This window comes from Mauremys mutica, chromosome 7 (assembly GCF_020497125.1).
Source record: "Mauremys mutica isolate MM-2020 ecotype Southern chromosome 7, ASM2049712v1, whole genome shotgun sequence".
Lineage (NCBI taxonomy): Eukaryota > Metazoa > Chordata > Testudines > Geoemydidae > Mauremys > Mauremys mutica.
In genome coordinates, this window is record NC_059078.1 from 45,602,371 (window position 1) to 45,625,911 (window position 23,541).

The following is a 23,541-nucleotide window of genomic DNA, read 5'->3' on the forward strand; positions in this document are numbered from 1 at the left end:
CAGACTTCATGGCTCACAGTCCAGCATGCTATCGACAGCACCAAGCTGGCTCCACGCGAGACAGATGTTGGTTGGGTTCTGGTTTTTCCCCCAACACCTGGATTCATGTGAGCCATCCATGTTCTTCACTTCAAATCAGTGCTGTGTGGAACAAAGGTAACAGAATAAATCATCCCATTGGAAATGCACTTGGCATAGGGTGACTTTTTCTAAAACCTGGAGAAAAATTGCACCTCTGCCTTCTTAGCACCGCAAAGTGGCTATTTCAAGATGCTTAGGCTTTGAAAAGCAGTTTAATTTTAATGCAGATGTAACTTTTTTTTTCATTATTAAAAGACCAAGAAAATGTGTGATTTGTACCACCAGACTGGTAAGGACAAGCACAGCTTCTCCATAGTGCTGAGTTTAATCTTATTTTTTAGTTAGCTAACGGATGTCTGGTTATGACACTGCAGCTAGAGGTAATTTCTGCTGGGCACCCAGCCTCTAACCCAGAACAATCAGCATCATAGTGCTCTGTGCTTTTACCTACTTAGTTATGAGCTAAACTGTGGAATTGGCTTTCCAATTCCAGCTCTCAGACAGGAAGGAAAGTGGGCAGTGCTTGAAGATTCTTGCATTTTCACAGATCATGCTTATGTTTAACATGCTCCATACCCAGAACAGCCAAAAATCCATTTGCTGCAGCCTTCAGGCATATGTAGCTCCCCTAGGGACCAATCTCGGCACAAAGAACTGTTGCTAAAAGTTTAGTGAGGTCATATGTCTGGCAAACTTAATGCCAACAAATTAAACTACTTTTTTAAGAACTTGGCTTAGGGTTTGCCTTGGAGATCCAAACCAAAATCCTTAACCCCTGGTTGTCCTCCCAGGAGTCACCCAGAGCAAAATCAGCAAAACCGAGCCCTTTTCAGACTGTATAGATGTACATTTTGGAATAAAATTACAATCCATCCCCCCCCCCCACTCATCTATTCAATTGCTTCCTGAAGTAGTAGTTTTGCAAAATGGTCATTGCAGATTGTCCAGTGCCATGAAAATGAGAAATTTAAAAGTGTGAGGAGATTTAAATCATTCGGGGGGGGGGCGGGGGGAGGGGAGTATTTTGTTCTAGGTTCTGTTAAGATACTTTGTCAGTCTTTCTGAGATCACAGAAACCTGGAGCTACATTAGTAACATGAAATGTGGAATTTCCAAAACCGCCTAAGTGAATTAAGAGGGCAATTCTCATTGAAGATCCATGGCACTTGTGTTCCTAACTTGAGAATACAACCTCTAATGCTCAGGAGAATAACCGGAAATGTATTGATCCCATCTACCTATATACACACAAATGAGTATCTTTGAAATTAGTTCACCTTAAAAACTAAAAGGAAAAGGATCTACATTGAATGTTATACCCAAATTGCTTTTATTGAAAGCTTCCATCAAAAATACTACACAAAATGCTTACATCTCCAAGACGTTAATATATTTACACTATTAAGAGCAATACAAAGCATTGTTTGATAAAGTTTTAGATGAAAAGCACTTAAGAGAATCAAGAAACTGGAGAAAATTGAAATTTAACTTAACTAAAGAGCGTTCCAAGATCTTTCGATTCAATTGACAAGATCCAATTACAAGTTCTCATTCCATGAAACCACTTTTTATTTTAATCATTTCTGCCAGTCAAATTAGATCAGTTTAGGGATAGCCCTTCTCCTTTAAAAGCAAATTTTCATTTTTTTTAAATTTTTCTTTCTCCATCAATGAAAATGATGTAATGACTTCAAAACAGAAGGCCACTGAAAGTTTCTAGAAAGAGAATTAAAAAAATGGCTGTTAGGGGAAAAAATATCACTGTATCGATTCCAGTAGATGAATCTAAGTGAAAATAATGATTTCTCAGATTCACAGCTTGGAAATGGAGAAAATAAGCATTCTTAGTCTGTGGTTATGCAGAAAGAGATTCAAATTCATCAACCAAAGATGCTTGGAAATAAAACAAAACCACTGGCTGCTTGCAAACCAAAAGGAGTGAAATCTATTATGTAGCTCCAGCTAGAAGGAGTTGGAGATGTGGGAAGCACTTGCATAGGAGGAGATAAGGAACTTTCTGGTGCTGGGAGACACAATGTAAAGAGTTTTATCCTGGTGGAAATAAGCATCTCTCAGTCAGATTTAACAAGGTTTCAATAGAATTCAGGGGGACACAGCCTTCCACAGAAACAGGTGCAAGAAAAGGGCTAGTTTTGCATAGCCCTGTGTGAAGACAGACATGCCAGCCAGGCCTCAGGCAAACTTCCATAATGCCCAGAGGATTTGGAAGCTATGTGGGAGAGGAATGAGGCCAGGAGTCAGTGCAACTGAAAGGGTCAGAAATGCAGCAGCTAGGAGGATTTCAGCAGCCAAGTGATGCTGGGGCTTCTGCAGCCGATTTCTCAAGGTGGGTAGGTAGTAGTGACACAGCAAGCAGTTACGTCGGGGGAGGTCATGGGTGAATGCTGGGAGGAGTATTAGCAAAGGTTCCTGTGCAGTCACATACTAGACACATGCATAGAGCCCTGACAGTAGAGTATATGGGGGGAAAATATCAATGTGAACTGAAGTGCCATTCCAGCTATAAAATATCAAGATAAAATTGATTTGAGACAGTCAGAAAAAGTAAAAGGCTGCGCTAGCAGTTCTGCTATTTATCCTCCTCCCCACAACTCCCTTAAAAAAATGAATCAAGATTTATTAAGGAGAATGTTCCTTGGGACCATATTGTTTCTTACTAGCTGGTGCATCTCATCTCACCTTAGGCCCTGCTATTTTCACTCTCTATACACTGCATAAGAGATGAGTAGATCCCACATACTACTATATCCTTTGTGCAAAGGACATTCAGATTCGCTCTTCATCAAATTCCCTAGGAGCCATTTGGGACTTGGATGATGCAGAACCTTCTAGAAGCATGAGTCACATTCTCTGCTTGATGCTTGCTACAATTTCAGAATAGAAGTACACGGCCACCATTTGGGCATTCTTTGCCTGTGAGCAAACCCCCCAGCACGCACGCAGACACCTCAACTATAGATCAGCAAATCTGGTACAACACTTTCCAGATGCTTCACATTCCCCAGATGCTCAGATTAACTAGTTTAACTCAGCAGCAGCTCCGAGAAGTTAGGCTCTTCCCTTCCCCTACACTCCACATACACTTGTGCTCTCAACAGAGCTGGCGCTAGGCATAAGCAGACTTCGAGTTTGTACACACTAGTGCTTACTTCGGTATAACTTATGTCACTCAGGGGTGTGAATAAGCCACACCCCTGAGTGACCTAAGCTACTGCTGCTCGGGGAGGTCTACTAATGATGCCGATGGGAGAGCTCTCCCCTGTCGGCATACAGCATCTGCTCTAGCAGCGCTACCGCGGCGCACCTACAGGCATACAGCTGTGCTGCTGGAGCGATTCTAGTACAGACTAGTGCTAAGTAATTGCTTAGGGTCCCGAGCAACTCATAGGGGACCCCTATTCACATTTTATTATGTATTGTGGAGACAAAAAATATTCCTGCTTAGGGCCCCCCATGGGCTAGCACTGCCTCTGCTCAATGGGGATTTAACTCAAAGGATCACAAATTGTTAGCTGTGTTTAGTGAAATAAGAGAATTTTATTCTTACAGTAACAAAAAAGTGTATTTACAGATGCCATTGGCTGTACATTTTATTTTAATAAAATAAGTGATTCCATCTGTTAAAAATGATTCACCCAAAGTATTAGAAACACACAAACAAACCCCCAAGCCTCCAGACAACTCCGGCTTGGTCAGCCCCTCGTGGAATCAATTCCCTTTACTGTGCATGAGCTTCTGCTGATTCTCAAGACACTCCTTCAGCTTGTCTTCAGTCAGCGTCAGTCTCTGCTCCAGAATGGAAACAGTCTGCAAAGGGAAATAATAAAATAAAGGGTGCTGCTGAGTGATATATGAAGATAAGCCACATGCTGTACGTTTACTGCTCAGCACAGCTGCTAAATATAACGTATCACAAGCTATTCCAGGGCTATTCTCCACAATCAGAATTTCCAAAGAGGCTTCAAGCTCAGCAACTTCTATGGAGGATAATGGGAGCTGCTGAGCTCAGTCAAAAATCTGGCCCTAGTTATGGGTGTTGAGCACTTTCAAAGCGTGGGCCCAGATTTCCTCTTCACTCCCTCCCTCCTTTTGGTGGAGTGGTGTCTCTTTTGACATATAGGCCAAATACCAGAGAGCTCATGTAATAGGTGTACACTTTAAACCCCTGACATACAGGTGTTTTGAGTAGTTATTCCCTTTTTTGGCCTGTTGTCTTTGATTTCATGTCTTAGTTCCAATTCTTTTCTCCTTTCCTGATTGCTGTGACAGTTAGCTTAGATGGGCTGCGGATTTATGACAAACAGACCAGAAATTAAATAAGCAAAAAATCAAGTCTAGAGTAGGCACAATTGCAAAAACAATGGTAAATATTCTTAGATATGCTGTGACATTACACTCCATATTCTTAATGAAATATGCTTATGATATGGATATGACATAACTGATATACTTTATGTAAGATATCATGGGAAAGGTTATGATTTACTGAATGTGATTATCCAATCTGTATGCCTGTATCATTTCTGTATCTGAAGTTAGGAATATTGACTATCTGTATTTCAAATGTGTTACTTTGAGTGTCATCCCCAACTAGCCCTTCAGGTACAACAATGGAAAAGCCACACAGGACTAATGGGCTGTTAGCAAAGACAATGGTCTTCCTGTGGACACTCCAGACAGCCTCGGAGTAATGGCTGCCACAGCCCTACAGAGACATGAGTCTGGGCCACCTGGTACTGGACCCACCTCTTGGAATGCCAGTGTTCTTCCACTGGGAGACAAAGGGTTCCCACCATACACAAGAGCTATATACAGCAGGGGAGTGACATCATCATGGTTCTCCTCTTCCTCCCCACCCAAAGAGACACTGAAAAACACCTGGGAGCAAGAACTGAACTGAGGGGAGAAGGCTTGAACCCAGGCTGGGAGGGTGTCCAATCTGTGAGTGGAAATATCTGAAGTCTCAAGCTGCAGGCCAGTGCAGCTGCCTTTCAAGACTTTCTGTAATCTACCTGTGACAATATTTAGGGTGAGAAATTATATTTTGTAACCTGTTTCTTTAGTGAATTAAACTTAGTTTGCGTGTTTTGTTTTATTTGCTTAGTAATCTGTTTTGTTCTGTTTGCTACCCCTTTAACCACTTAAAATCTGCCTTTTATAGTTAATGAAATTTGTTTTGTTTATTATTAAACCCAGTTTCTGTAATTTTTAACTGGGGGGGGCAAGTTGTATTACATATCTTCCTCCACATTGAGGGAGGAGGCAAATTTATTAGCTTGCGTTGTATAGATTTCTCCACAGCGCACTACAATATACCTTTGGGTCTGCACTCCAAGGGAGGTGGACACCTGAGTGCTGGGGCTTCCCAGAGCTGATCTCAGTGTCTGTCGTTTTGCAGTTGGGTGTGGCCCTCCCTGTGTGTGTGCTAGAGACGACTTAATAGCCTGGCTCAGCAGGACAGGGTAAAGGGGGCCCAGGCTGGCAGAACAGGTGGGCTCAGTGGTATCCCAGCACAACAGGTGGCATCTTAAAGCATCACATGCTTATTTTAAGATTGTATTTGTTCCCTCTAAAGAGACTGATTAATGCCTTATGAATACGATCACCACTAGCTCTTTCTCATAGCTCTAAAATCTAGATACAGACATGCAAAGTATGCAGGAAGCATATTTTAAATTACATGGAGATAAAATTTTCTACTGGAAGTCATTTATCGATTACTTTGAAGTAATCCAGGATAGTCAGCAAGGTAAAAGTGCATTTCAAGGACACTGGAGCAGTTGGTAATATTGAAACATTAGATAGAGAAAGCATTAAATATAATTAATCAATATTTAAACACTAAAACACAATAATTTCACATATTTTTTTACTAGGGCTGTCAACTAATTCCAGTTAAGTCACACGATTAACAAAAAAATTAATTGCAATTAATCGCAGTTTTAATCGTACTGTTAAACAATAGAATACCAATTGAAATTTATTAAATATTTTGGATGTTTTTCTACATTTTCACATATATTGTATTCTGTGTTGTAATTTAAATCAAACTATATTTTTTATTACAAATATTTGCACTGTAAAAATGAAAAACAAAAGAAATAGTATTTTTCAATTCATTTCTTACAAGTACTGTAGTGCAATCTCTTTGTTGGGAAAGTGCAATTTACAAATGTAGATTTTTTTGTTGTTGTTACATAACTGCATTCAAAAACAACAACAAAAAAATGTAAAATTTCAGAGCCTACAATTCCACTCAGTCCTACTTCTTGTTCAGCCAATTGCTAAGACAGACAAGTTTGTTTGCATTTACAGGGGGAGGGATAGCTCAGTGGTTTGAGCATTGGCCTACTAAACCCAGCATTGTGAGCTCAATCCTTGAGGGGGCCATTTAGGGAACTGGGATAAAAATCTGTCTAGGGATTGGTCCTGCTTTGAGCAGGGGGTTAGACTAAATGACCTTCTGAGGTCCCTTCCTTCTATGATCCTACAGGAGATAATGCTGCCCCCTTATAGATGCATAGACTTTAAGGTCAGAAGGGACCATTATGATCATCTAGTCTGACCTCCTGCACAACGTAGGTCACAGAATCTCACCCATCCACTTCAATAACAAACCTCTAACCTATGTCTGAGTTATTGAAGTCCTCAAAATTGTGGTTTGAAGACCTCAAGCTGCAGAGAATCCTCCAGCAAGTGACCCGTGCCCCATGCTGCAGAGGAAGGCGAAAAACCTCCAGGGCCTCTGTCAATCTGCCCTGGAGGAAAATTCCTTCCCAACCCCAAATACGGCGATCTTATTTACGTCACCAGAAAGTAAGAGCAGGCACGTTTGTAGCCAGCACTGCAAGGTATTTACGTGCCAGATATGCTAAACATTCATATGCCCCTTCATGCTTCAGCCACCATTCCAGAGGACATGCTTCCATGCTGATGACGCTCATTAAAAAAAAATAGTGTTAATTAAATTTGTGACTGAACTCCTTGGGGGAGAATTGTATGTCTCCTGCTCTGTTTTACCCACATTCAGCCATATATTTCGTGTTATAGCAGTCTCGAATGATGACCCAGCACATGTTCATTTTAAGGACACTTTCACAGCAGATTTCACAAAACACAAAGAAGGTACCAATGTGAGATAGCTATCTAAAGATAGCTACAGCACTCGAGACAAGATTTAAGGATCTGAAGTGCTTCCAAAATCTGAGAGGGACAAGGTGTGAAACCTGCTTTCAGAAGTCTTAAAAGAGCAGCAAAGAATCCTGTGGCACCTTATAGACTAACAGACGTTTTGCAGCATGAGCTTTCGTGGGTGAATACCCACTTCTTCAGATGCAAGTGGTGGAAATTTCCTGGGGCAGGTATATATAAGCAAGCAAGAAGCAAGCTAGAGATAACGAGGTTAGATCAATCAGGGTGGATGAGGCCCTGTCCTAGCAGTTGAGGTGTGAAAACCAAGGGAGGAGAAACTGGTTCTGTAATTGGCAAGCCATTCACAGTCTTTGTTTAGTCCTGAGCTGATGGTGTCAAATTTGCAGATGAACTGGAGCTCAGCAGTTTCTCTTTGAAGTCTGGTCCTAAAGTTTTTTTGCTGTAGGATGGCCACCTTAAGATCTGCTATTGTGTGGCCAGGGAGGTTGAAGTGTTCTCCTACAGGTTTTTGTATATTGCCATTCCTAATGTCTGATTTGTGTCCATTTATCCTTTTCCTTAGAGACTGTCCAGTTTGGCCGATGTACATAGCAGAGGGGCATTGCTGGCATATGATGACATATATTACATTGGTGGAAGTGCAGGTGAATGAACCGGTGATGTTGTGGCTGATCTGGTTTGGTCCTGTGATGGTGTTGCTGGTGTAGATATGTGGGCAGAGTTGGCATCGAGGTTTGTTGCATGGATTGGTTCCTGAGCTAGAGTTACTATGGTGCTGTGTGCAGTTGCTGGTGAGAATATGCTTCAGGTTGGCAGGTTGTCTGTGGGCGAGAACTGGTCTGCCATCCAAGGCCTGTGAAAGTGTGGGATCTTAAAAGAGCAACACTCTGATGCGGAAACTACAGAACCCTAGCCACCAAAAACGAAAATCAACTTTCTGCTGGTGTCATCTGATTCAGATGACGAAAATGAGCATGCATCGATTCGCATTGCTTTGGATAGTTATGGAGCAGAACCCATCATCAGCATGGACACATGCCCACTGGAAAGGTGGTTGAAGCATGAAGGGACATATGAATCTTTAGTGCATCTGGCATGTAAATATCTTGCGACGCCAGCTACAACAGTGCCATCAGAATGCCTGTTTTCACTTTCAGGTAACATTTTAAACAAGAGGCGGGCAGCATTATGTCCTGCAAATGTAAACAGACTTGTTTGTCTGAGCAATTGGCTGAAGTAGGACTGAGTGGACTTGCAGGTTCTAAAATGTACACTGGTTTATTTTTGAATGCAAGTTTTTTTGTACATAATTCTACATTTGTAATTTCAACTTTCATGATAAAGAGATTGCACAACAGTACTTGTATTAGGCAAATTGAAAAAATACTCTTGTTTTTTTACAGTGCAAATACTTGTAATCAAAAATAAATATAAAGTGAGAACTTTGCATTCTGTGTTGTAATTTAAACCAATACACTTGAAAATGTAGAAAACATCCAAAAATATGTAAATAAATGGTATTCTACTATTGTTTAACAGTGCGATTAATCGCACAATTAATTGTGATTAATTTTTTTTAATCACTTGACAGCCCTAATTTTTACTTTTATCAGTTAAAAGCTAAAATGAGCTCTGTTATAAACACTGATAAAACACTCCTCACACAAATGAAACTGGTGTTTATCCAATAAACACTAGAAAAACATGAGAAATGGTTATTAGTATCCAGGGCCTTCTCTACACAGAGCAGTAATGCAGACCATCAGCAGGTTGGGGGGTGATTTCTAAAATTAGTAATTCTATTGGCTACTGACTCCTCAATCAACACAGCAGCAGATCTAGACACGAGAGGAACACCACACATCCCCCTGGATAGTTGGGAAGTGGAATCAGTCTAGCAAGATGACTGGTCAATCCAGCAATCTGTTTTGGCCTGGGTCTGAGGGTGAAATAGATAAAAATATAGATCAAAGACTTAATGCCAGGGACTAGCACAGCCCCACTAAGACATCTACAGGTGGATGCTATGGACATTGTTGGAATTATTTTCCTTACTCCCTCATCGTTAAAGATTTTACAGTACAGAATCTGTATTTTTTTTTAATTGAGATTTGAAGAGTTTACAGCTTGATCTTTTAACTTGAGGAGTCTTTGTTATTTCAAATACAATTTGGATGAAACTTGTTTGGTGGTTTTATGATAAGCGGAAGCTAGTATTTTGGACACAGTTTGGAACATGTTACCTTAGAAATATTTGGCAGAGCATTAGCATATATTGTATCAAATAGAAAAAGAGCTACTATTCCTACCTCTTAAGATTTTATTCTAAATCACACACATTAATTTATAAAGATATGTTTTCATTCTACCAAAAGAATCTATCAGAACAGGACACAATGGCAAAAATCTTTTAGTGGAAAAGGAATTAAAGGCATCCTAATAACTTAATTTTAGATATGAGGATTTTCAAACCAAAAAGCACAAAGGGGACACTGGGGGGGAGGGATAGCTCAGTGGTTTGAGCATTGGCTTGCTAAACTCAGGGTTGTGAGTTCAATCCTTGAGGAGGCTACTTAGGAATCTGGGGCAAAAATTGGTCCTGCTAGTGAAGGCAGGGGGCTGGACTAGATGACCTTTCAAGGTCCCTTCCAGTTCTAGGAGATTGGTATATCTCCAATTATTACCTTTTATTACGAATGATTACATTTTGGCATTATGAATACGTTATTTCATTTTCTTCAGTTTTCATAATCTCATAATGATGCTATCAGTATAATAAGGCCAACACAGATTTCTAGACCTAATGTATGAAACAATCCAAGTCCCACAGAATAGTTTGTGATCCATATCCATGCCAATGTTCCTGGTAGTATTTGCCATATGAAAAGCAGTGCTGAAGCACCACAATATTGTACTGACAAACATCAGAATATAGACTTAGACTCAGACTTTACGGTCAGAAGGGACCATCATGAACTTCTAGTCTGACCCTCTGCACACTGCAGCCACAGAACCTAATCCACTCACTCCTTTAATAAACCCCTAACCTCTGGCTAAGTTAGTGAAGTCCTCGAATCATGATTTAAAGACTTCAAGTTACAGAGACTCCACTATTTACACTAGTTTAAACCTGCATGTGACCCGTGCCTCGTGGTGCAGAGCAAAGTGAACCTCCTCAAATTATGGCTGAAGTTTTAGGGTGTAATACTCCTCACAAGGCCCTCACAATTCTCATGGACACTTATGACAAACATGGCCAAACTGCACTGGTGTTAATCGTGATGTATTTATCTGAATCATACATTTATTGTTGAGATTAAGGAGTTACCTGGAAGTATCTACCTGAGCAAGGACTGCTTCGAGATATTATTTAGGCTTGTTAATGCTATATTGGAGTAGCTAAAGCCTTTCACACAAGTCCCTAGGGGAAGACTGATACATTCCAAACATACAAACTAATCAAAGAAAGGAAAGAAAAAATACAAAGTAACTCAAAGCCCCAAAGCCCTGAGGGCTTTTTCATAATTACACCAAGAAAAATGGGCTTCAAAAAACTAAGATGGGGTGGGCCACATGATTCAATGTCATCAAAACAATGCATGCTGGATTATAGCAAGGTAAACTCTGAAGGGAACTGCATATTGAAGGACTGTAGTCTCTAGGGCTGGTCTACACTAAGGGGAAAAATCGATATAAGATACGCAACTTCAGCTACGTGAATAACGTAGCTGAAGTCGAAGTATCTTATATCGATAACTTACCCGTCCTCACGGCACGGGATCGATCTCCGGGGCTCTCCATATCGACGACGCCACCGCCGTTCGCGGTGGTGGAGTTCCGGAATCGATATAAGCGCGTTCGGGGATCGATATATCGCGTCTAGATGAGACGCGATATATCGATCCCTGAAAAATCGATCGCTACCCGCCGATACGGCGGGTAGTGTAGACGTAGCCGTAGTGTCATATTTTTAACCAAAGTGGCAACATGAGAGTTTGCTTAATCATTCTTTATTGCATTTAAGACACGATCATTTTTAGAGCACTTTAATGGTTAGATTATCTTAATATTATATTGGAGTTTTATTTAAGGACACTGCATGGGATATTTAAAGATGGAAGCTGTTCTTAACTTTGATTTTTGGTCTCCTCCCCCGTGTGTTATTTGGTGACCTTTCAGACGTTTACACTGTTTTATAGTATATAGAGAAATATATACAATATACTCCTAAAATTATCTACTTTAGTTTAGCCACAAATATATACTGAATATGCATAGCTAAATATAGTTCACAGTGATCTAAACACTGATACTGTCACAGTAGCTCTGCAGAATTAGTCATTTTAAAGGCATTCAAACCACTTTAAACATATTTAGTCTATCAGATTTCTTCTTCAGCGGACATGGACAACAGCCCAGGTTTAAAGTAATAGCTTCTAGAAGCCAAAGTCCCAGTCCTGCAAGATGCTGTGCACCTCGGGCCTAATCCAAAGACCACTGAAGTCAATGGAAATATTCCCATTGACTGCAGAGGGGGATTGCATCAGGCCATTTCTGAGAGAGCTTCTTCTCATTGAAGGCCAATAGAAGCTGAAGGTCCTCAGCAGCCCAAGGGAGGTGCTCAGCACAGGAGTAGAACTTTGGATTGTATCGTTCAGTGATACTACAGTGAGACACGAGGAGCATAAGGGTGGTATTTAAGCAGTTTTAGAAGGAAAAAACCTTCCACATTTCCAGATTATAAAGGACTCAAAACAAGCATATTTCAGAGAGTTGCTTTCAGCAAACAGTAGCTACAAGAAAATAATGCAGAGCACTGTCAATATCCTGCAAAGAAATGAAATATCCTGAATGAGTCAGAGCTCAAAGCTATTGTATCATCAAAAGGGAGGACTGAGAATATGAAAAATAGTATCTTGGTCCTCTAGATGAGGTTAAGATGTCAAAAAGCAACAGTTCCTCCAGTATTTCAGAGGTTTTTCAGACTGAAATGTTTCTAAAGATATCAAATAAGGAACACAGCATTGGAATCAAAACTGAGTCATTTAATATGTTCTAAAAGCCTCTCTTCTGATCTCTATTATCCACTGGTGTGTTTGTGTAGTGACAGAGGCACAAGAGCCAAAATTTGCAACTATTTAAAGTCATCAGTGAATTTTACTGAACCACTTGCTTGTTCTACACTTAATGCATCTCAGAGAAGGGAAGGGCCATTTCATTCCTTTGCATTATGTGTTTTGAATAACATTTCTGAATGTAAGCACAATAATGATTTTGCTTTACTTATTTTAGACTACATAATTTATTTTGAAGACCACTTTCAGTTTGAATTCAACTCATTCTCCCCCCACCCCAACTGCATTTTTATACTAGTGAATTTCATTTAAAAACTTACCCCTGCTACAGTCACTTCCGGAATAAGTGAAATGATCTTTTAATCTCACACAACCTAGACTGTCCTGAGTTCCTGGTGGGGATTATCTCAGGGCTTTAGGAACTCTTCTAAATTTAACTGTGTTGTTTTTCCCCTGGCTTTAATGCAGGATTAGTTTGGATGCATATGAAACTCCATTTCCTGTGGGTGGATTCTCTCAGCAATTTATGAATTTTTATGATAACCTGATTCTGAACTCGGTTTTCATTTGGAATAGACACATCTTTCTTCCCACACAAAACAGAAGCTATTTCTCCCAGCAAGTGCCCACTGTGTACTAGTGTTACATATATTTGTCCTACTGATAATGTCAACTGCAGGTGTTTGTGATAATGGCAAAGTATATTAACCTTGCATGCTAATCATTCCAAATTAAGTTTTCCCATTACAGCTGAGATATTCATTCACTAACCTTCTGCTCTTACAGAGGAATACTTGAGCTGTAAGTGCAGCTAAGAAAGAGTGTGAGATAGCACACTTTAACACACATTTGAATACCAGCTTTGCTCTAGTTACATCAAACATATCCTAGAGCAAACAGGTTTTGAATGAAAAAGCTACCCAAAAGAAAACATCTTTGTTGCCTCATAAAAATGTTATGAGAATATTCATTCCAACTCCTCATCTGGACACATTTGGTATGACTACACTGCAATTAAACACCAGTGGCTGGTCCATATCAACTGACTTGGGCTCAGGAGGCTCAGGCTACTGTGCTGTTCAACTGCGGTGTAGTTGCTTAGTGGAGCCCATGCTTGGGACCCTCCCCACTCCACCCCGGACAGGGTCCCACAGCCCATGCTCCAGCCCAAGCTTGAACACCTCCACCGCAATTAAACAAATCCATTGCCTACGCCCCTCGAGCCCAAGTCAGCTGCTGCAGGCCAGCTGTGGGTGTTTAATGCAGCATAAATGTACCCATTGAATTGAGTGCTGCATCTTTAAGTTTAGCCCATTTCTGAGAACAGCAAAGATATGAATTTCATGCTGCTACTCAGGAAAATGAAGCCTAAAGTTTTTAACTTTTTATCTTTGCAGGTCAAATCTAGGATAACACTCATATTTAAGATTGTGTGTGTGTGTGTATATATACATATATATATATACACATACATATATACATACATATATACATACACACACACACAAAATATTTGCAAAGTAAATCAAAACTAAAAGTGATTCTAGTTAATATTCTAAATACATAATTCTTGCTTACATGTCATCTTAAAATCACTTCATCTACAAAGTAAACAAAGGAAGATGGAGTAACATTTACTCTCAAGTAAAAATATACAATATTGGTTAAAAACATTTGCACAAACCAAGAGTAAAACATCATAACATGATGCTAATGGGCATAACAAGAAGCATCATCATGGACATTAGCTACATCAAATTCACCTACTGTGTCATTGCTAAAAGTGGTATGCAGCAGCCACTAGTCCCTTCTCATACAGCTTTCTAGAGTTAGTTAACGTACTTCACTGAAGAATCAACCCCGCTTCAGTACGTCCAGTTGGGCAGGCCATAGCGTCTCTACAGCTTCATCACTTCTACTTCCAGCTGGCATCTGGCAGGAAGAGGCCTCTTAGTAGAATCAAAACAGTCCTCCTGTCTCATAAGTAGACAGCACTCCACTTCTTTGTTACAGCCGCTCTCGGTGGAGGGACGGTACTGACAACCGGTGAGCAGACAACGTAACTTCACAAATTTGCAACATGGACCAAAGAACTGTGCGTTGGCCGCAGCACAGTTCTCAACTTTCAGATGACAATGTTCAACTGGTTCCCTAGTACAAATGATCTCTCAGCATTGCGAAGTCATGAAAAATCATCTTTTCTCCCCCCCGTAAAATACTATTTAGGATATAAAATTATAAATCATTTAAGTGATGGGCGAAGTAAAAAGAGACATTAGAAGGGGGGAGGGATAGCTCAGTGGTTTGAGCATTGGCCTGCTAAACCCAGGATTGTGAGTTCAATCCTTGAGGGGGCCATCTGGGGCAAAATCAGTACTTGGTCCTGCTAGTGAAGGCAGGAGACTGGACTCGATGACCTTCAAGGTCCCTTCCAGTTCTATGAGATAGGTATATCTCTATATGTTAAAAAATGAATAGGAGATCAATGTGATGTTTGCAAAATTTCCAACCAAAGTAGTTTATTACAACTACAGTGTGTTCCCCACATTATGTTAATTAAAAGGTTAGAGCTGAGTAAATTCAATGAGAACAAAAGAACATCATGATCACAGTTTTACTCCAACCTTCTCAAGATAGTTTATTAGAAATATACTAACGCTCCCTCGATGCTAAACAATTAAAATGCCTGGGAAAACTGGGACAAATGTGCAAATATATAGCATGTGGAAATATCACAGCAGAAGCCTGTCTTGTTTTCTTAAATGCGTGGTTCCGCTTATGAACGTAAAGCTTTTCTAACTGGTGCTATTCAGGCATATTAATTAAACGGTTCATTGTAAGATACCAGTAAGAGACAGCTAACATACTCCTGGTCTTTTTCCAAGCAGACCCTTTGTGTACCTTTAATTTTACGGAGACACCAGAATTTTTTTTAAGAACCACTTGAAATGCAGTGGCATTTATATATTTTAGAGAGAGAAGCCTTTTATATCTGGAATCTGAATTCAAACATGCAGCACCAGTCAAGAGGTAGATCGACACTTCACTAGGCAATGGGCAGCATGCAGATGAGTTGCCACCAGAGCAGCTCAGGAAGAAGACTGGTATTCAGAGTCACAATCTCCTTCCCAGTTTACTCTTGCTCTGGATGGAGGGCATTGCCTCAGGGCTACATCCAGCAAAGGTCATGTTACCTGGTTACCAAGGCTTCTCCCAGTCCCCAACCACCTGTGTGAAAAAGTAGTAGTGGTGGCTTCGCAGAGCCTACTTCCTCAAGTGTTGTAATCCATGGTCCATGTAGCCTGCACAAGACAGGAAGAGGCATTTTACACCCCTTTACTCCCTTGCATGGATCCAGAGAGCTACTGGTGATCTAGGGCCAAGGCCTCAGGGAATGGTAAATTTAACCAAACTCTAATAACATGGTTAGTTATGTCCTCCAGACTTGCAATGATAAAACTCCACAATCCTTTGGAGCGCCTGACTCCACAGAAGCACAAATTCAGTCCTTTCTGACCTCCTCTGGCCTCCTATTCTCCACACATGCCTCTCCTCTCGGTAATAAGAGTAATTATTTCTACTGTTCCCACCTGCAGCACTCTGAAGTCTTAGTTGTTTTTGTCTTGTCTCATTCAGCCAGTCACACACTCTAAGGGGTACAATACCATCATAGTGCTTGCAAAATTATGGAATTGTTTAATATCATTAAATGCACAAATCACCTCTCACATAAGTATACTGGGTGCAGCTAAGGATACAGACAGTGTCAAGTGAAAATTAAAACATTAACATTAAATTATTTTAGTGTTATTCTGGTGTCGGTACAGCTTGGAAAACTTTTTCCCTAAATGCAGCTATTTTTACCATCTTTTCAGACTTCATTTCCAACTTTATCCTATGTTCTAATTTATTCCTCCTCCACTCCTCTCCCTGCTAGGTCTAAAATAACATTTGGAATTTCTGAAGTTACTGAACCTCTTTTTAAAAGGTATGTTTGCATTGCATAGATCTATTTTAAACCTCACATATAGTGTTTACTACAGTATTTTTCCTCCTATAAAAACACCTGTACAGTAGGAATAGAGCCCATTACACAACAATTAGAATTGTGTATCAGAATACATAATGAAAGAAAGAATGCATTCCAATCCTACTACTGGTGGGATACTGTATGAACTACTAGTTTCCATTTTATTCATGTGTACAACATTGGAGATGCTAACCAGAACGGTTTGAAATAGATCAGCAGTAGGATCTAAAAGTACTCCCCCTACTTCCCACCCCATCGTTTTCTTGTATTTCTATTGAATAGCATTATGGTTCTTTTGAAAGAAAATGTTTTTTGGTTTTTACCTCCCTATTTCCACTCAAGATGTAAGTGTCGCAAGATTCAACACATTTAGATAAAACTAAGACTATTTTGACAATCCACCCCAACCTCCACACTTTTCAATCATGTTCATGTTCCTCAGGAGCAGAAGACTGAGTTGGAATGAGAATTAGTGTTATATATATGATGATACGATACATTCAGATTCTTCTGAATTCTATGAAAAGGGCAGGATTTCTTTTTAATATGAGAAACAAGGGAGACAAACCTGTTATATAAATGCATATAGAGACACTAATTTTTATATCCCCCTCAGACAAAAAAATACCTTAATTAAAAAACAAGTATGTGCACTTGAATAACCATACCACAAATATAACCATTAAGATAGCTATGAAGCCACTTGTTAAATCTTCTCACTCAGCCTTTCCAAATCACAACCATGAATTAATCTTCTTTGCATTATGTCATCAACATGCACAACTCTAATACGTGGCTTCTCCCTGCACCTCCACATACAATATTTAATCTTTCCATTCCACATGGTTACCATTAAGAAATTACAATTTTCTAACTGGAGTGATGAACTGGTGTTTTGTTGAAGGTGGTGTTGATTTTTAGTTGCTGGTTATGTTTTGTTATGCTGTTAGATTTGTATGTGTTGCATGTTCACGGTGGGGATTGTTTAAGTGGAAATGGTTTGTAAGTTGTTTATCATTTTAGGAAGCTGGTATTGTAATGTTTAGAGTATGTCATTTAAGTGATACTGTAAGTAAGAACAGTATGTTAAGATTTTTTCAACAGTTAAATGTTTGTGGTTGAAGTTAAAGAAGTGTGCGGAATTAGTGGAGGCTGGAGTTGTGTGTGGTGGATGTGGGTGAGGTAATGTGGTTAAGACAAAATTAATGCTTAAAAACTTAACACCCCCCCCCCCCACACACACCCCACAAGACAGGGCTGTGGTGAGACCCAGATATGTGCAAGGGAGAAGCATGGTGGAGAGAAACAGGACAGAAGCTGTTGAGGAACATGTTGGAACTTCAAGTATGTGGAAGGAGTTAGGGAAAGAGTAGGATTTGAGCAGGGGAGGGGACAATGGAGCTACGCTGATTTTACAGGCTGAGGATCTAGAACTGAAGTTAATTCTCTTATGCAAGATAGCGATGCATTCCCCAAACGGAAGAATACTATGTGTAGAATCTACTGACACGGTTTTTTTAAAATATGAATTGAACACATAGATTTCCTTAATTTCCAGAAAATAGTATGCTACTAGACCACCCCTACCATGATCCATGCAGGCTTTCACACTTGTGGAAAAGGAAAGTTTAAAGGACACAAAGAAATTTATTTTAATGTTTGGAACGCCACATGATTGTAAATTCACAGAAAGTGGTCTTAATTTTAGTATATGATTTGTAACCACTGCAAATTTAAATTTTACAGTGCTTTGAAAGCATAAAGTGCTTATATAAAGGACCAAGAATTAATTGCTGCAAAGGTTACTGCTGACATACATTTTAATAGAATAATCTAGATCTGAATTTAGATTGTTATACTAGCCCCTGTGACGCATGACCAGAAAGGTTAAGTGTCCTGCAGGATGAATGACTCAAATTCAACCCTTAAAGACATATGGGGAGAAAATGTTTGTGTTTTTGTGAGTTTACATATATATTGGTAGTGGTCAACAATGTAATCAAACAGTCCCTATCTATGCTATATTCCGTTAATTCAGAGATCAAAGGGACATAAATGAACTGTAAACATAGGCTGTCTGCAATATTAATCTCTCTTTGAAATATATAGCAAATCTGCAAATGGTGGAAAAACAGGCAATTGCCTTATGTTAATCTGTGTGAATAATTAAGAGCAATGCTTAGGAAATGAGAGTCTATTGTTTGCCGAGGGACTCCAAGCTATCAAAGGCCTGAACTTTATAAAAATGGGTTGGGTCCTAATCCTATCATCTCAGATCTGCTTAAGCTTTATCAGCAGAAGTTTAAGTCGCAAGATGAGATCCCAGTTAGGCTGTAAAAGCAGCAAAGAATCCTGTGGCACCTTATAGTACCAGTTAGGCTGGTACTCCCTGGATATGATATTGGACATTGGACTATAACCTATGGACTAAATTCTAAAAGAACTCTTTGAAACTACAAAGCTCATCTCTGTCATAAATCTGAACCTCAAGAAAAACTCACGTTTTTATGTATATTGAGCTGTTAACCATACTCTCTCTTTTCTTTTTAATACATTTTAGTTAATAAGAATTGGCTGTAAGCGTATATTAGGGTAAGATCTGGAATATTTATTAATACGGAAAGTAATGGTGTGATCCTTTGGGATTGGTAGAACTTTTTTATGTGATGAAATAAGATTTTCATTAATTTTCATCATATCTGACTTGGGTAACTAGGTGGAGGCCTGAGGCTGGGTTACTTTAAAGGAACTATGTTTTAGACTTCTAAGTAACCAGTAAGGTATAACAGAAGCTGTTTAGTGCTGGCTTGGTAAATCTAAGTATTGAAATATCCACCAGCTTTGGGGTTGTCTGCCCCATTCTTTGCAGTTCACCTTAATTGAGTAACCTCAGCTGGCTCTCCATGGGACTCCAGTCACACAACCCTATATTATTCTCTAATGAGCTCCAAAGTACTCCCTGAAAAAAAGTTAAGATTAGCTCCACAAAAGGGGATAAAATATAAGGTGGGATTTTGAAAAGCCATCAGCACTGGACTAACTCTGCTCTCAATGAAGCCAGTAGAATGTGGCACAATGCATATGCCATAGATGTTGAATTCACTAGCCGTTTGTGTTTTACCATAAAGCAAGATAATAATAGATGGAGATGGGATTATATTTAAATTACACGTTTTGTGGAGTGTAAACTTCTCTATGTCCTTCCAATACTTATCAGAAACAACATTTTAAGGATATTGTGACAACTTTTTAGATAATCCAGAAATTTGACACTCCATCATTCTACAGAGATTTACCAATAAGCTTATGTAAAACAGATGAGTTTTGAGACTACTCACATATTTACTTTAAGGATCTATTTCAAAAAGTCCCTATTTCACTTGATGACTGAAGATGGCCTATTATCAAGAGCCTATAAAGCATTTCATACCTGAGTAAGAACATCTAACTGTCCCACAATATGTTCTAGGGTATCTGCAAGACTTGTCTCCTCCTCTTGCTGGTGCTGGTTCCTGGCAGATTCTTGTATTTTGTTTTTCTTAGGAGGATCACTGCAATCCATTTCTGATTGCTAGGAAAGCAAAGAGACACTATATGTTAGTACAATGCAAGCAACAGAAGTATTTCTGCCTCAGGGATAGGTGGCAATGAAGTATGATCTGACCTGGAGAACTGAATCTGTGCTATGAAAAGGGACTGATGGTGTTGAGGCAACAGCACACAGCTAGAAATCAGGAAAGCTACCATGGACTTGTGTGACTTAGGGAAAGTAACCTCTGGAATATGGCAATAATCGCAAGATTCAAGTTACTAAAGATTGTGAAGAGCTATGGGCTATTAGGATGGAAGGTGCTACAGAAATATGAAGTGTACCTGAAGAGAGAGACACCAGGGAGACAATTTGTATACTTTTGCACACACACAAACATGATTATAAATAATATACAAGTTACCATGGTGATGAACATCTCCTACAATTTTAGTCCAACACTGTAAAAAGCAGAGAGGTTTATATCAATAATACAGGGAACAACAGGCTCTCTTCTCAGATCTATTGGCTACACTAAACTTGACTTCTACAGCTAAGCATGTAAAATTAAGCAAAAATGTTCCAATATACATGTAAGTTAAACATGCATAGTTAGGTTCAGCCATTTTAATTTTGTTTAGATCTTGAACTCTCTCTCTCGCCTCACAAAAACAAGTCAACTTTGAAGTTTCAATCTCAGCTGTTTTTGTTATGCAAGCTTGATAATTTCACTACATAAACTAAAACATTTTTGCTAAAACTTCTCCCGTCCGTCCTCCTTAAAAGGTGATCTTTTATGTGAGACAAGCCCTATAACTTTATCTACCTTCTGGATGCAAATGAACTGGGGTCAGCTGAATAAACTGAAAGCTGTTTTTGGTAATGTAAAAGCTAGCTGCTGGAATAAGTGATGCTGAATGTTCCAATACTTACTACTTTACATAAACGATCAGAATTCGACATGGATTTGAACCTAAACTCCAGATCCAGACATCCCCAGAATCTGATCCTCCATCACCTTGCACAGTAATTGATAACCAAAGAAGAATGTTAGCATCTTTCACTTGCTTGGGACTAGTGTAAATGACTGCAAAATGTCCAAGCCAGAGAATCAGGCACTCAGACTTTGGATTGCTGGAAATCATGCTGCTCAGGCGCATCTCTAGTTAGAACGTGGCTAATGACTCCTTGCCTTCTTCACTCCTGACCACAGTATTAATAATCTGTTTCTCTGAATAATGCTGTTTATTCTGTCCCAGCCCTACTTGATGTGAGTCACTTGAATACATTATACAACAATGCTGTAATTTTAAGACTAGGACAAGTTCTTACCCCATCTGAAATATTTTATATATTTCAGATGGGGTGTGTGTATATGTAAACGGGTCGGACTCACCCCTGCGGCGCCTCCTGCTGGTTGCTTTCCGAATCTAGCTCTTTTTCCAGTCCGGAGCGCCCTCTGCAGGCTGGTGATCCACCTGCTTTACTCTCGGCCCCGTGTCCCTCCCTGGACCCGGTGCCCCTTTAACTATACCTGGGTCTCCCCCTCCCAGGGGAACCCCCACTCTACTATCCCCACTTTGCCTCAGTAGTGGCCACTGACAGTCATGGTCTAGCCCCACACCCTGGGGCAGACTGCAGCATCGGCCCACTCATCACAGGCCAAGGGGGTTTGGACCTGCTGCTTTGCCTACTCCTGGGTTGTCCCTTGCAACCCCCCCACAGTACCTTCTGGCCTACCGCTAGGCTGCAGCCTGGGGTTTTCCTGGCCAGAGCTCCCCAGCTCCTTAGCCTTCCCAGCCCTGCTTCACCCAGGTACTCTTGCTCTGCTTCTAAGCAGCCAGGCCCATCTCTCTCTAACCACAGAGAGAGACTGTCTGGGCTCCTGGCTTCCCTGCCTTTTATATGGCCCTGCTCCTCAGTTTGGGGCGTGGCCCCCAGCTGCAGCCACTTTCCCAATCAGCCCAGCCAAAAGCCCCTTCCCAGGGCTGTTTTAAAGCCCCACCAGGCAGGAGCGGATAGCCACTCCACTACAGTATATATATATCAACAGCCCTGCTCCCTAACAATCCACATTAATTCTACATCCCTTGGCTTTTGAAGTTAGAAAAGCATAATTGTGAAACATTTGTTTTAAATATTAATTGCATTGCTTGGTGCCCTACATTCCTTCCAGCTGTTGCTCAAAATAAGGCCCTGATCCTGCACTGGTGTAATTCACTGTCTGCGCAGAACCCCACTGAAGTCCATGGATCAGCAGGCCATCTGAGCAGATCACAAATAAAGTCAGAACCTCATTTGTACACAAGCTTTATTTTAAGCAAAGAAGTTGTTGGGAAGAGGGGGAAACCAGAGCCCTACAAAGAATCTCCACAATTTGTATATTAGATCTGTTCCAGGAATGTTTAACCACCAAGGATTGCACTCCAAACAGTGACCGTTTACTAATATAAGTTTGCTCTAGCATAAGCTAATCAACTCCAAAGGAAACCTGATAGAACTGCAATTTGTCTGAGTTTACTTAAAAGAAAAATTTGATGTGCCCAGTAGATGATCAGCTTAAAAAAAAACCCCAAAATATTCTACTGTTACTAACCAAACTAATTTTATATTTTGATTGACTGCTCTATAGTTACTCCATACCCATTCCTGTGTATCTGAGCTTCAAGCAAACGAACATTATACAAAATCTTCACTTAAAATGTTTACGGGCTTTCATGTCAGAACCCATTAGAAGAAGTTGACTCGCTGAAGCAGAAAAATAATTGTACTGATAAACTGTTATCCTTCTACCTTTAAACAAAGCAAGAACCTGACAGCTTTTCTTTTTTTAAAAAATGGTTCAACTTATAATAATCCTGAAAAAATACTTATAAAAGTTTTTTTTTTTTGGTTCTTCGTATTTAGAGACAGTCAAGAAATAAAGGTTTAAGAGCCCATTGCCTCAACATTTAGCTGGCACTACCATTATTCTATGTGATCTTCCCTCCCCAACAAAAATCATCACTTTTCCTTTTCTGGGGTAAGTGAAAGCATTTTCATACAGATTTCCATCTTGTTCAGATTCTGGCAGAGCTATTAGACTCTAAAAATATGGATTTGATTAAAATGGGACAGATGAGGCTCAGAAGCCTGTAAACGACACTATTGCCCGAAACATCCTAAAACAGAAGTCAATGAGAGTTTTGCCTGTATAAGAAACAGAACCAGTACTTTGCAGGGCAAAGGCTGCGTAGAGTAACTAACAGATTTTAAAACATACCAAACCTGATTGGGGCCTCTGGGATTTCTTTTGTGACCCACTTAGGGGGAAAAAAGGTAGACAAATTATTATTTTTAAAAATGAAAGAAGTTCTCCTTGGTTTAAAAACAAATAGATGGGAAAGAGCCTGTGCTACATAACTGTGTGCCAGGCTGAGCGGCAGTTCTTCCAGAAGCAACTTCCAGCCCTTTTGGCTCAGTGCAAATACAACGAGATGGGGGAGGGGTATCTCAGTGGTTTGAGTATTGGCCTGATAAACCCAGGGTTGTGAGTTCAATCCTTGAGGGGGTCACTTAGAGGAATCTGGGGCAAAATCAGTACTGGGTCCTGCTAGTAAAGGCAGGGGGCTGGACTCAATGACCTTTCAGGGTCCCTTCCAGCTCTATGAGAT

The 23,541-nt window shown here is 40.1% G+C and overlaps 1 protein-coding gene across 9 annotated transcripts in view; it reads right to left on the reverse strand.

Moving 5' to 3' along the window:
* Nucleotides 1–1,503: 1,503 nt before the first annotated feature.
* The window catches only part of POC1A (POC1 centriolar protein A), a 117,768-nt gene continuing 95,730 nt past the window's right edge, over nt 1,504–23,541 (reverse strand). For 3 of the 9 annotated variants that reach the window (XM_045022548.1, XM_045022545.1, XM_045022550.1), the window contains exons 10-11: nt 19,790–19,930; nt 3,610–3,909 (exon numbers count right to left, since the gene is read on the reverse strand). In XM_045022548.1, the coding sequence (XP_044878483.1) occupies nt 3,811–3,909; nt 19,790–19,930 (240 nt within the window). In that variant the 3' untranslated portion in view covers nt 3,610–3,810. Of the gene's footprint in view, nt 3,910–14,171; nt 14,262–15,527; nt 15,632–19,789; nt 19,931–20,312; nt 20,350–23,541 lie in introns of those variants that run through there. The other 6 variants (XR_006580765.1, XM_045022546.1, XR_006580766.1 and 3 more) reach the window with 6 other exon arrangements.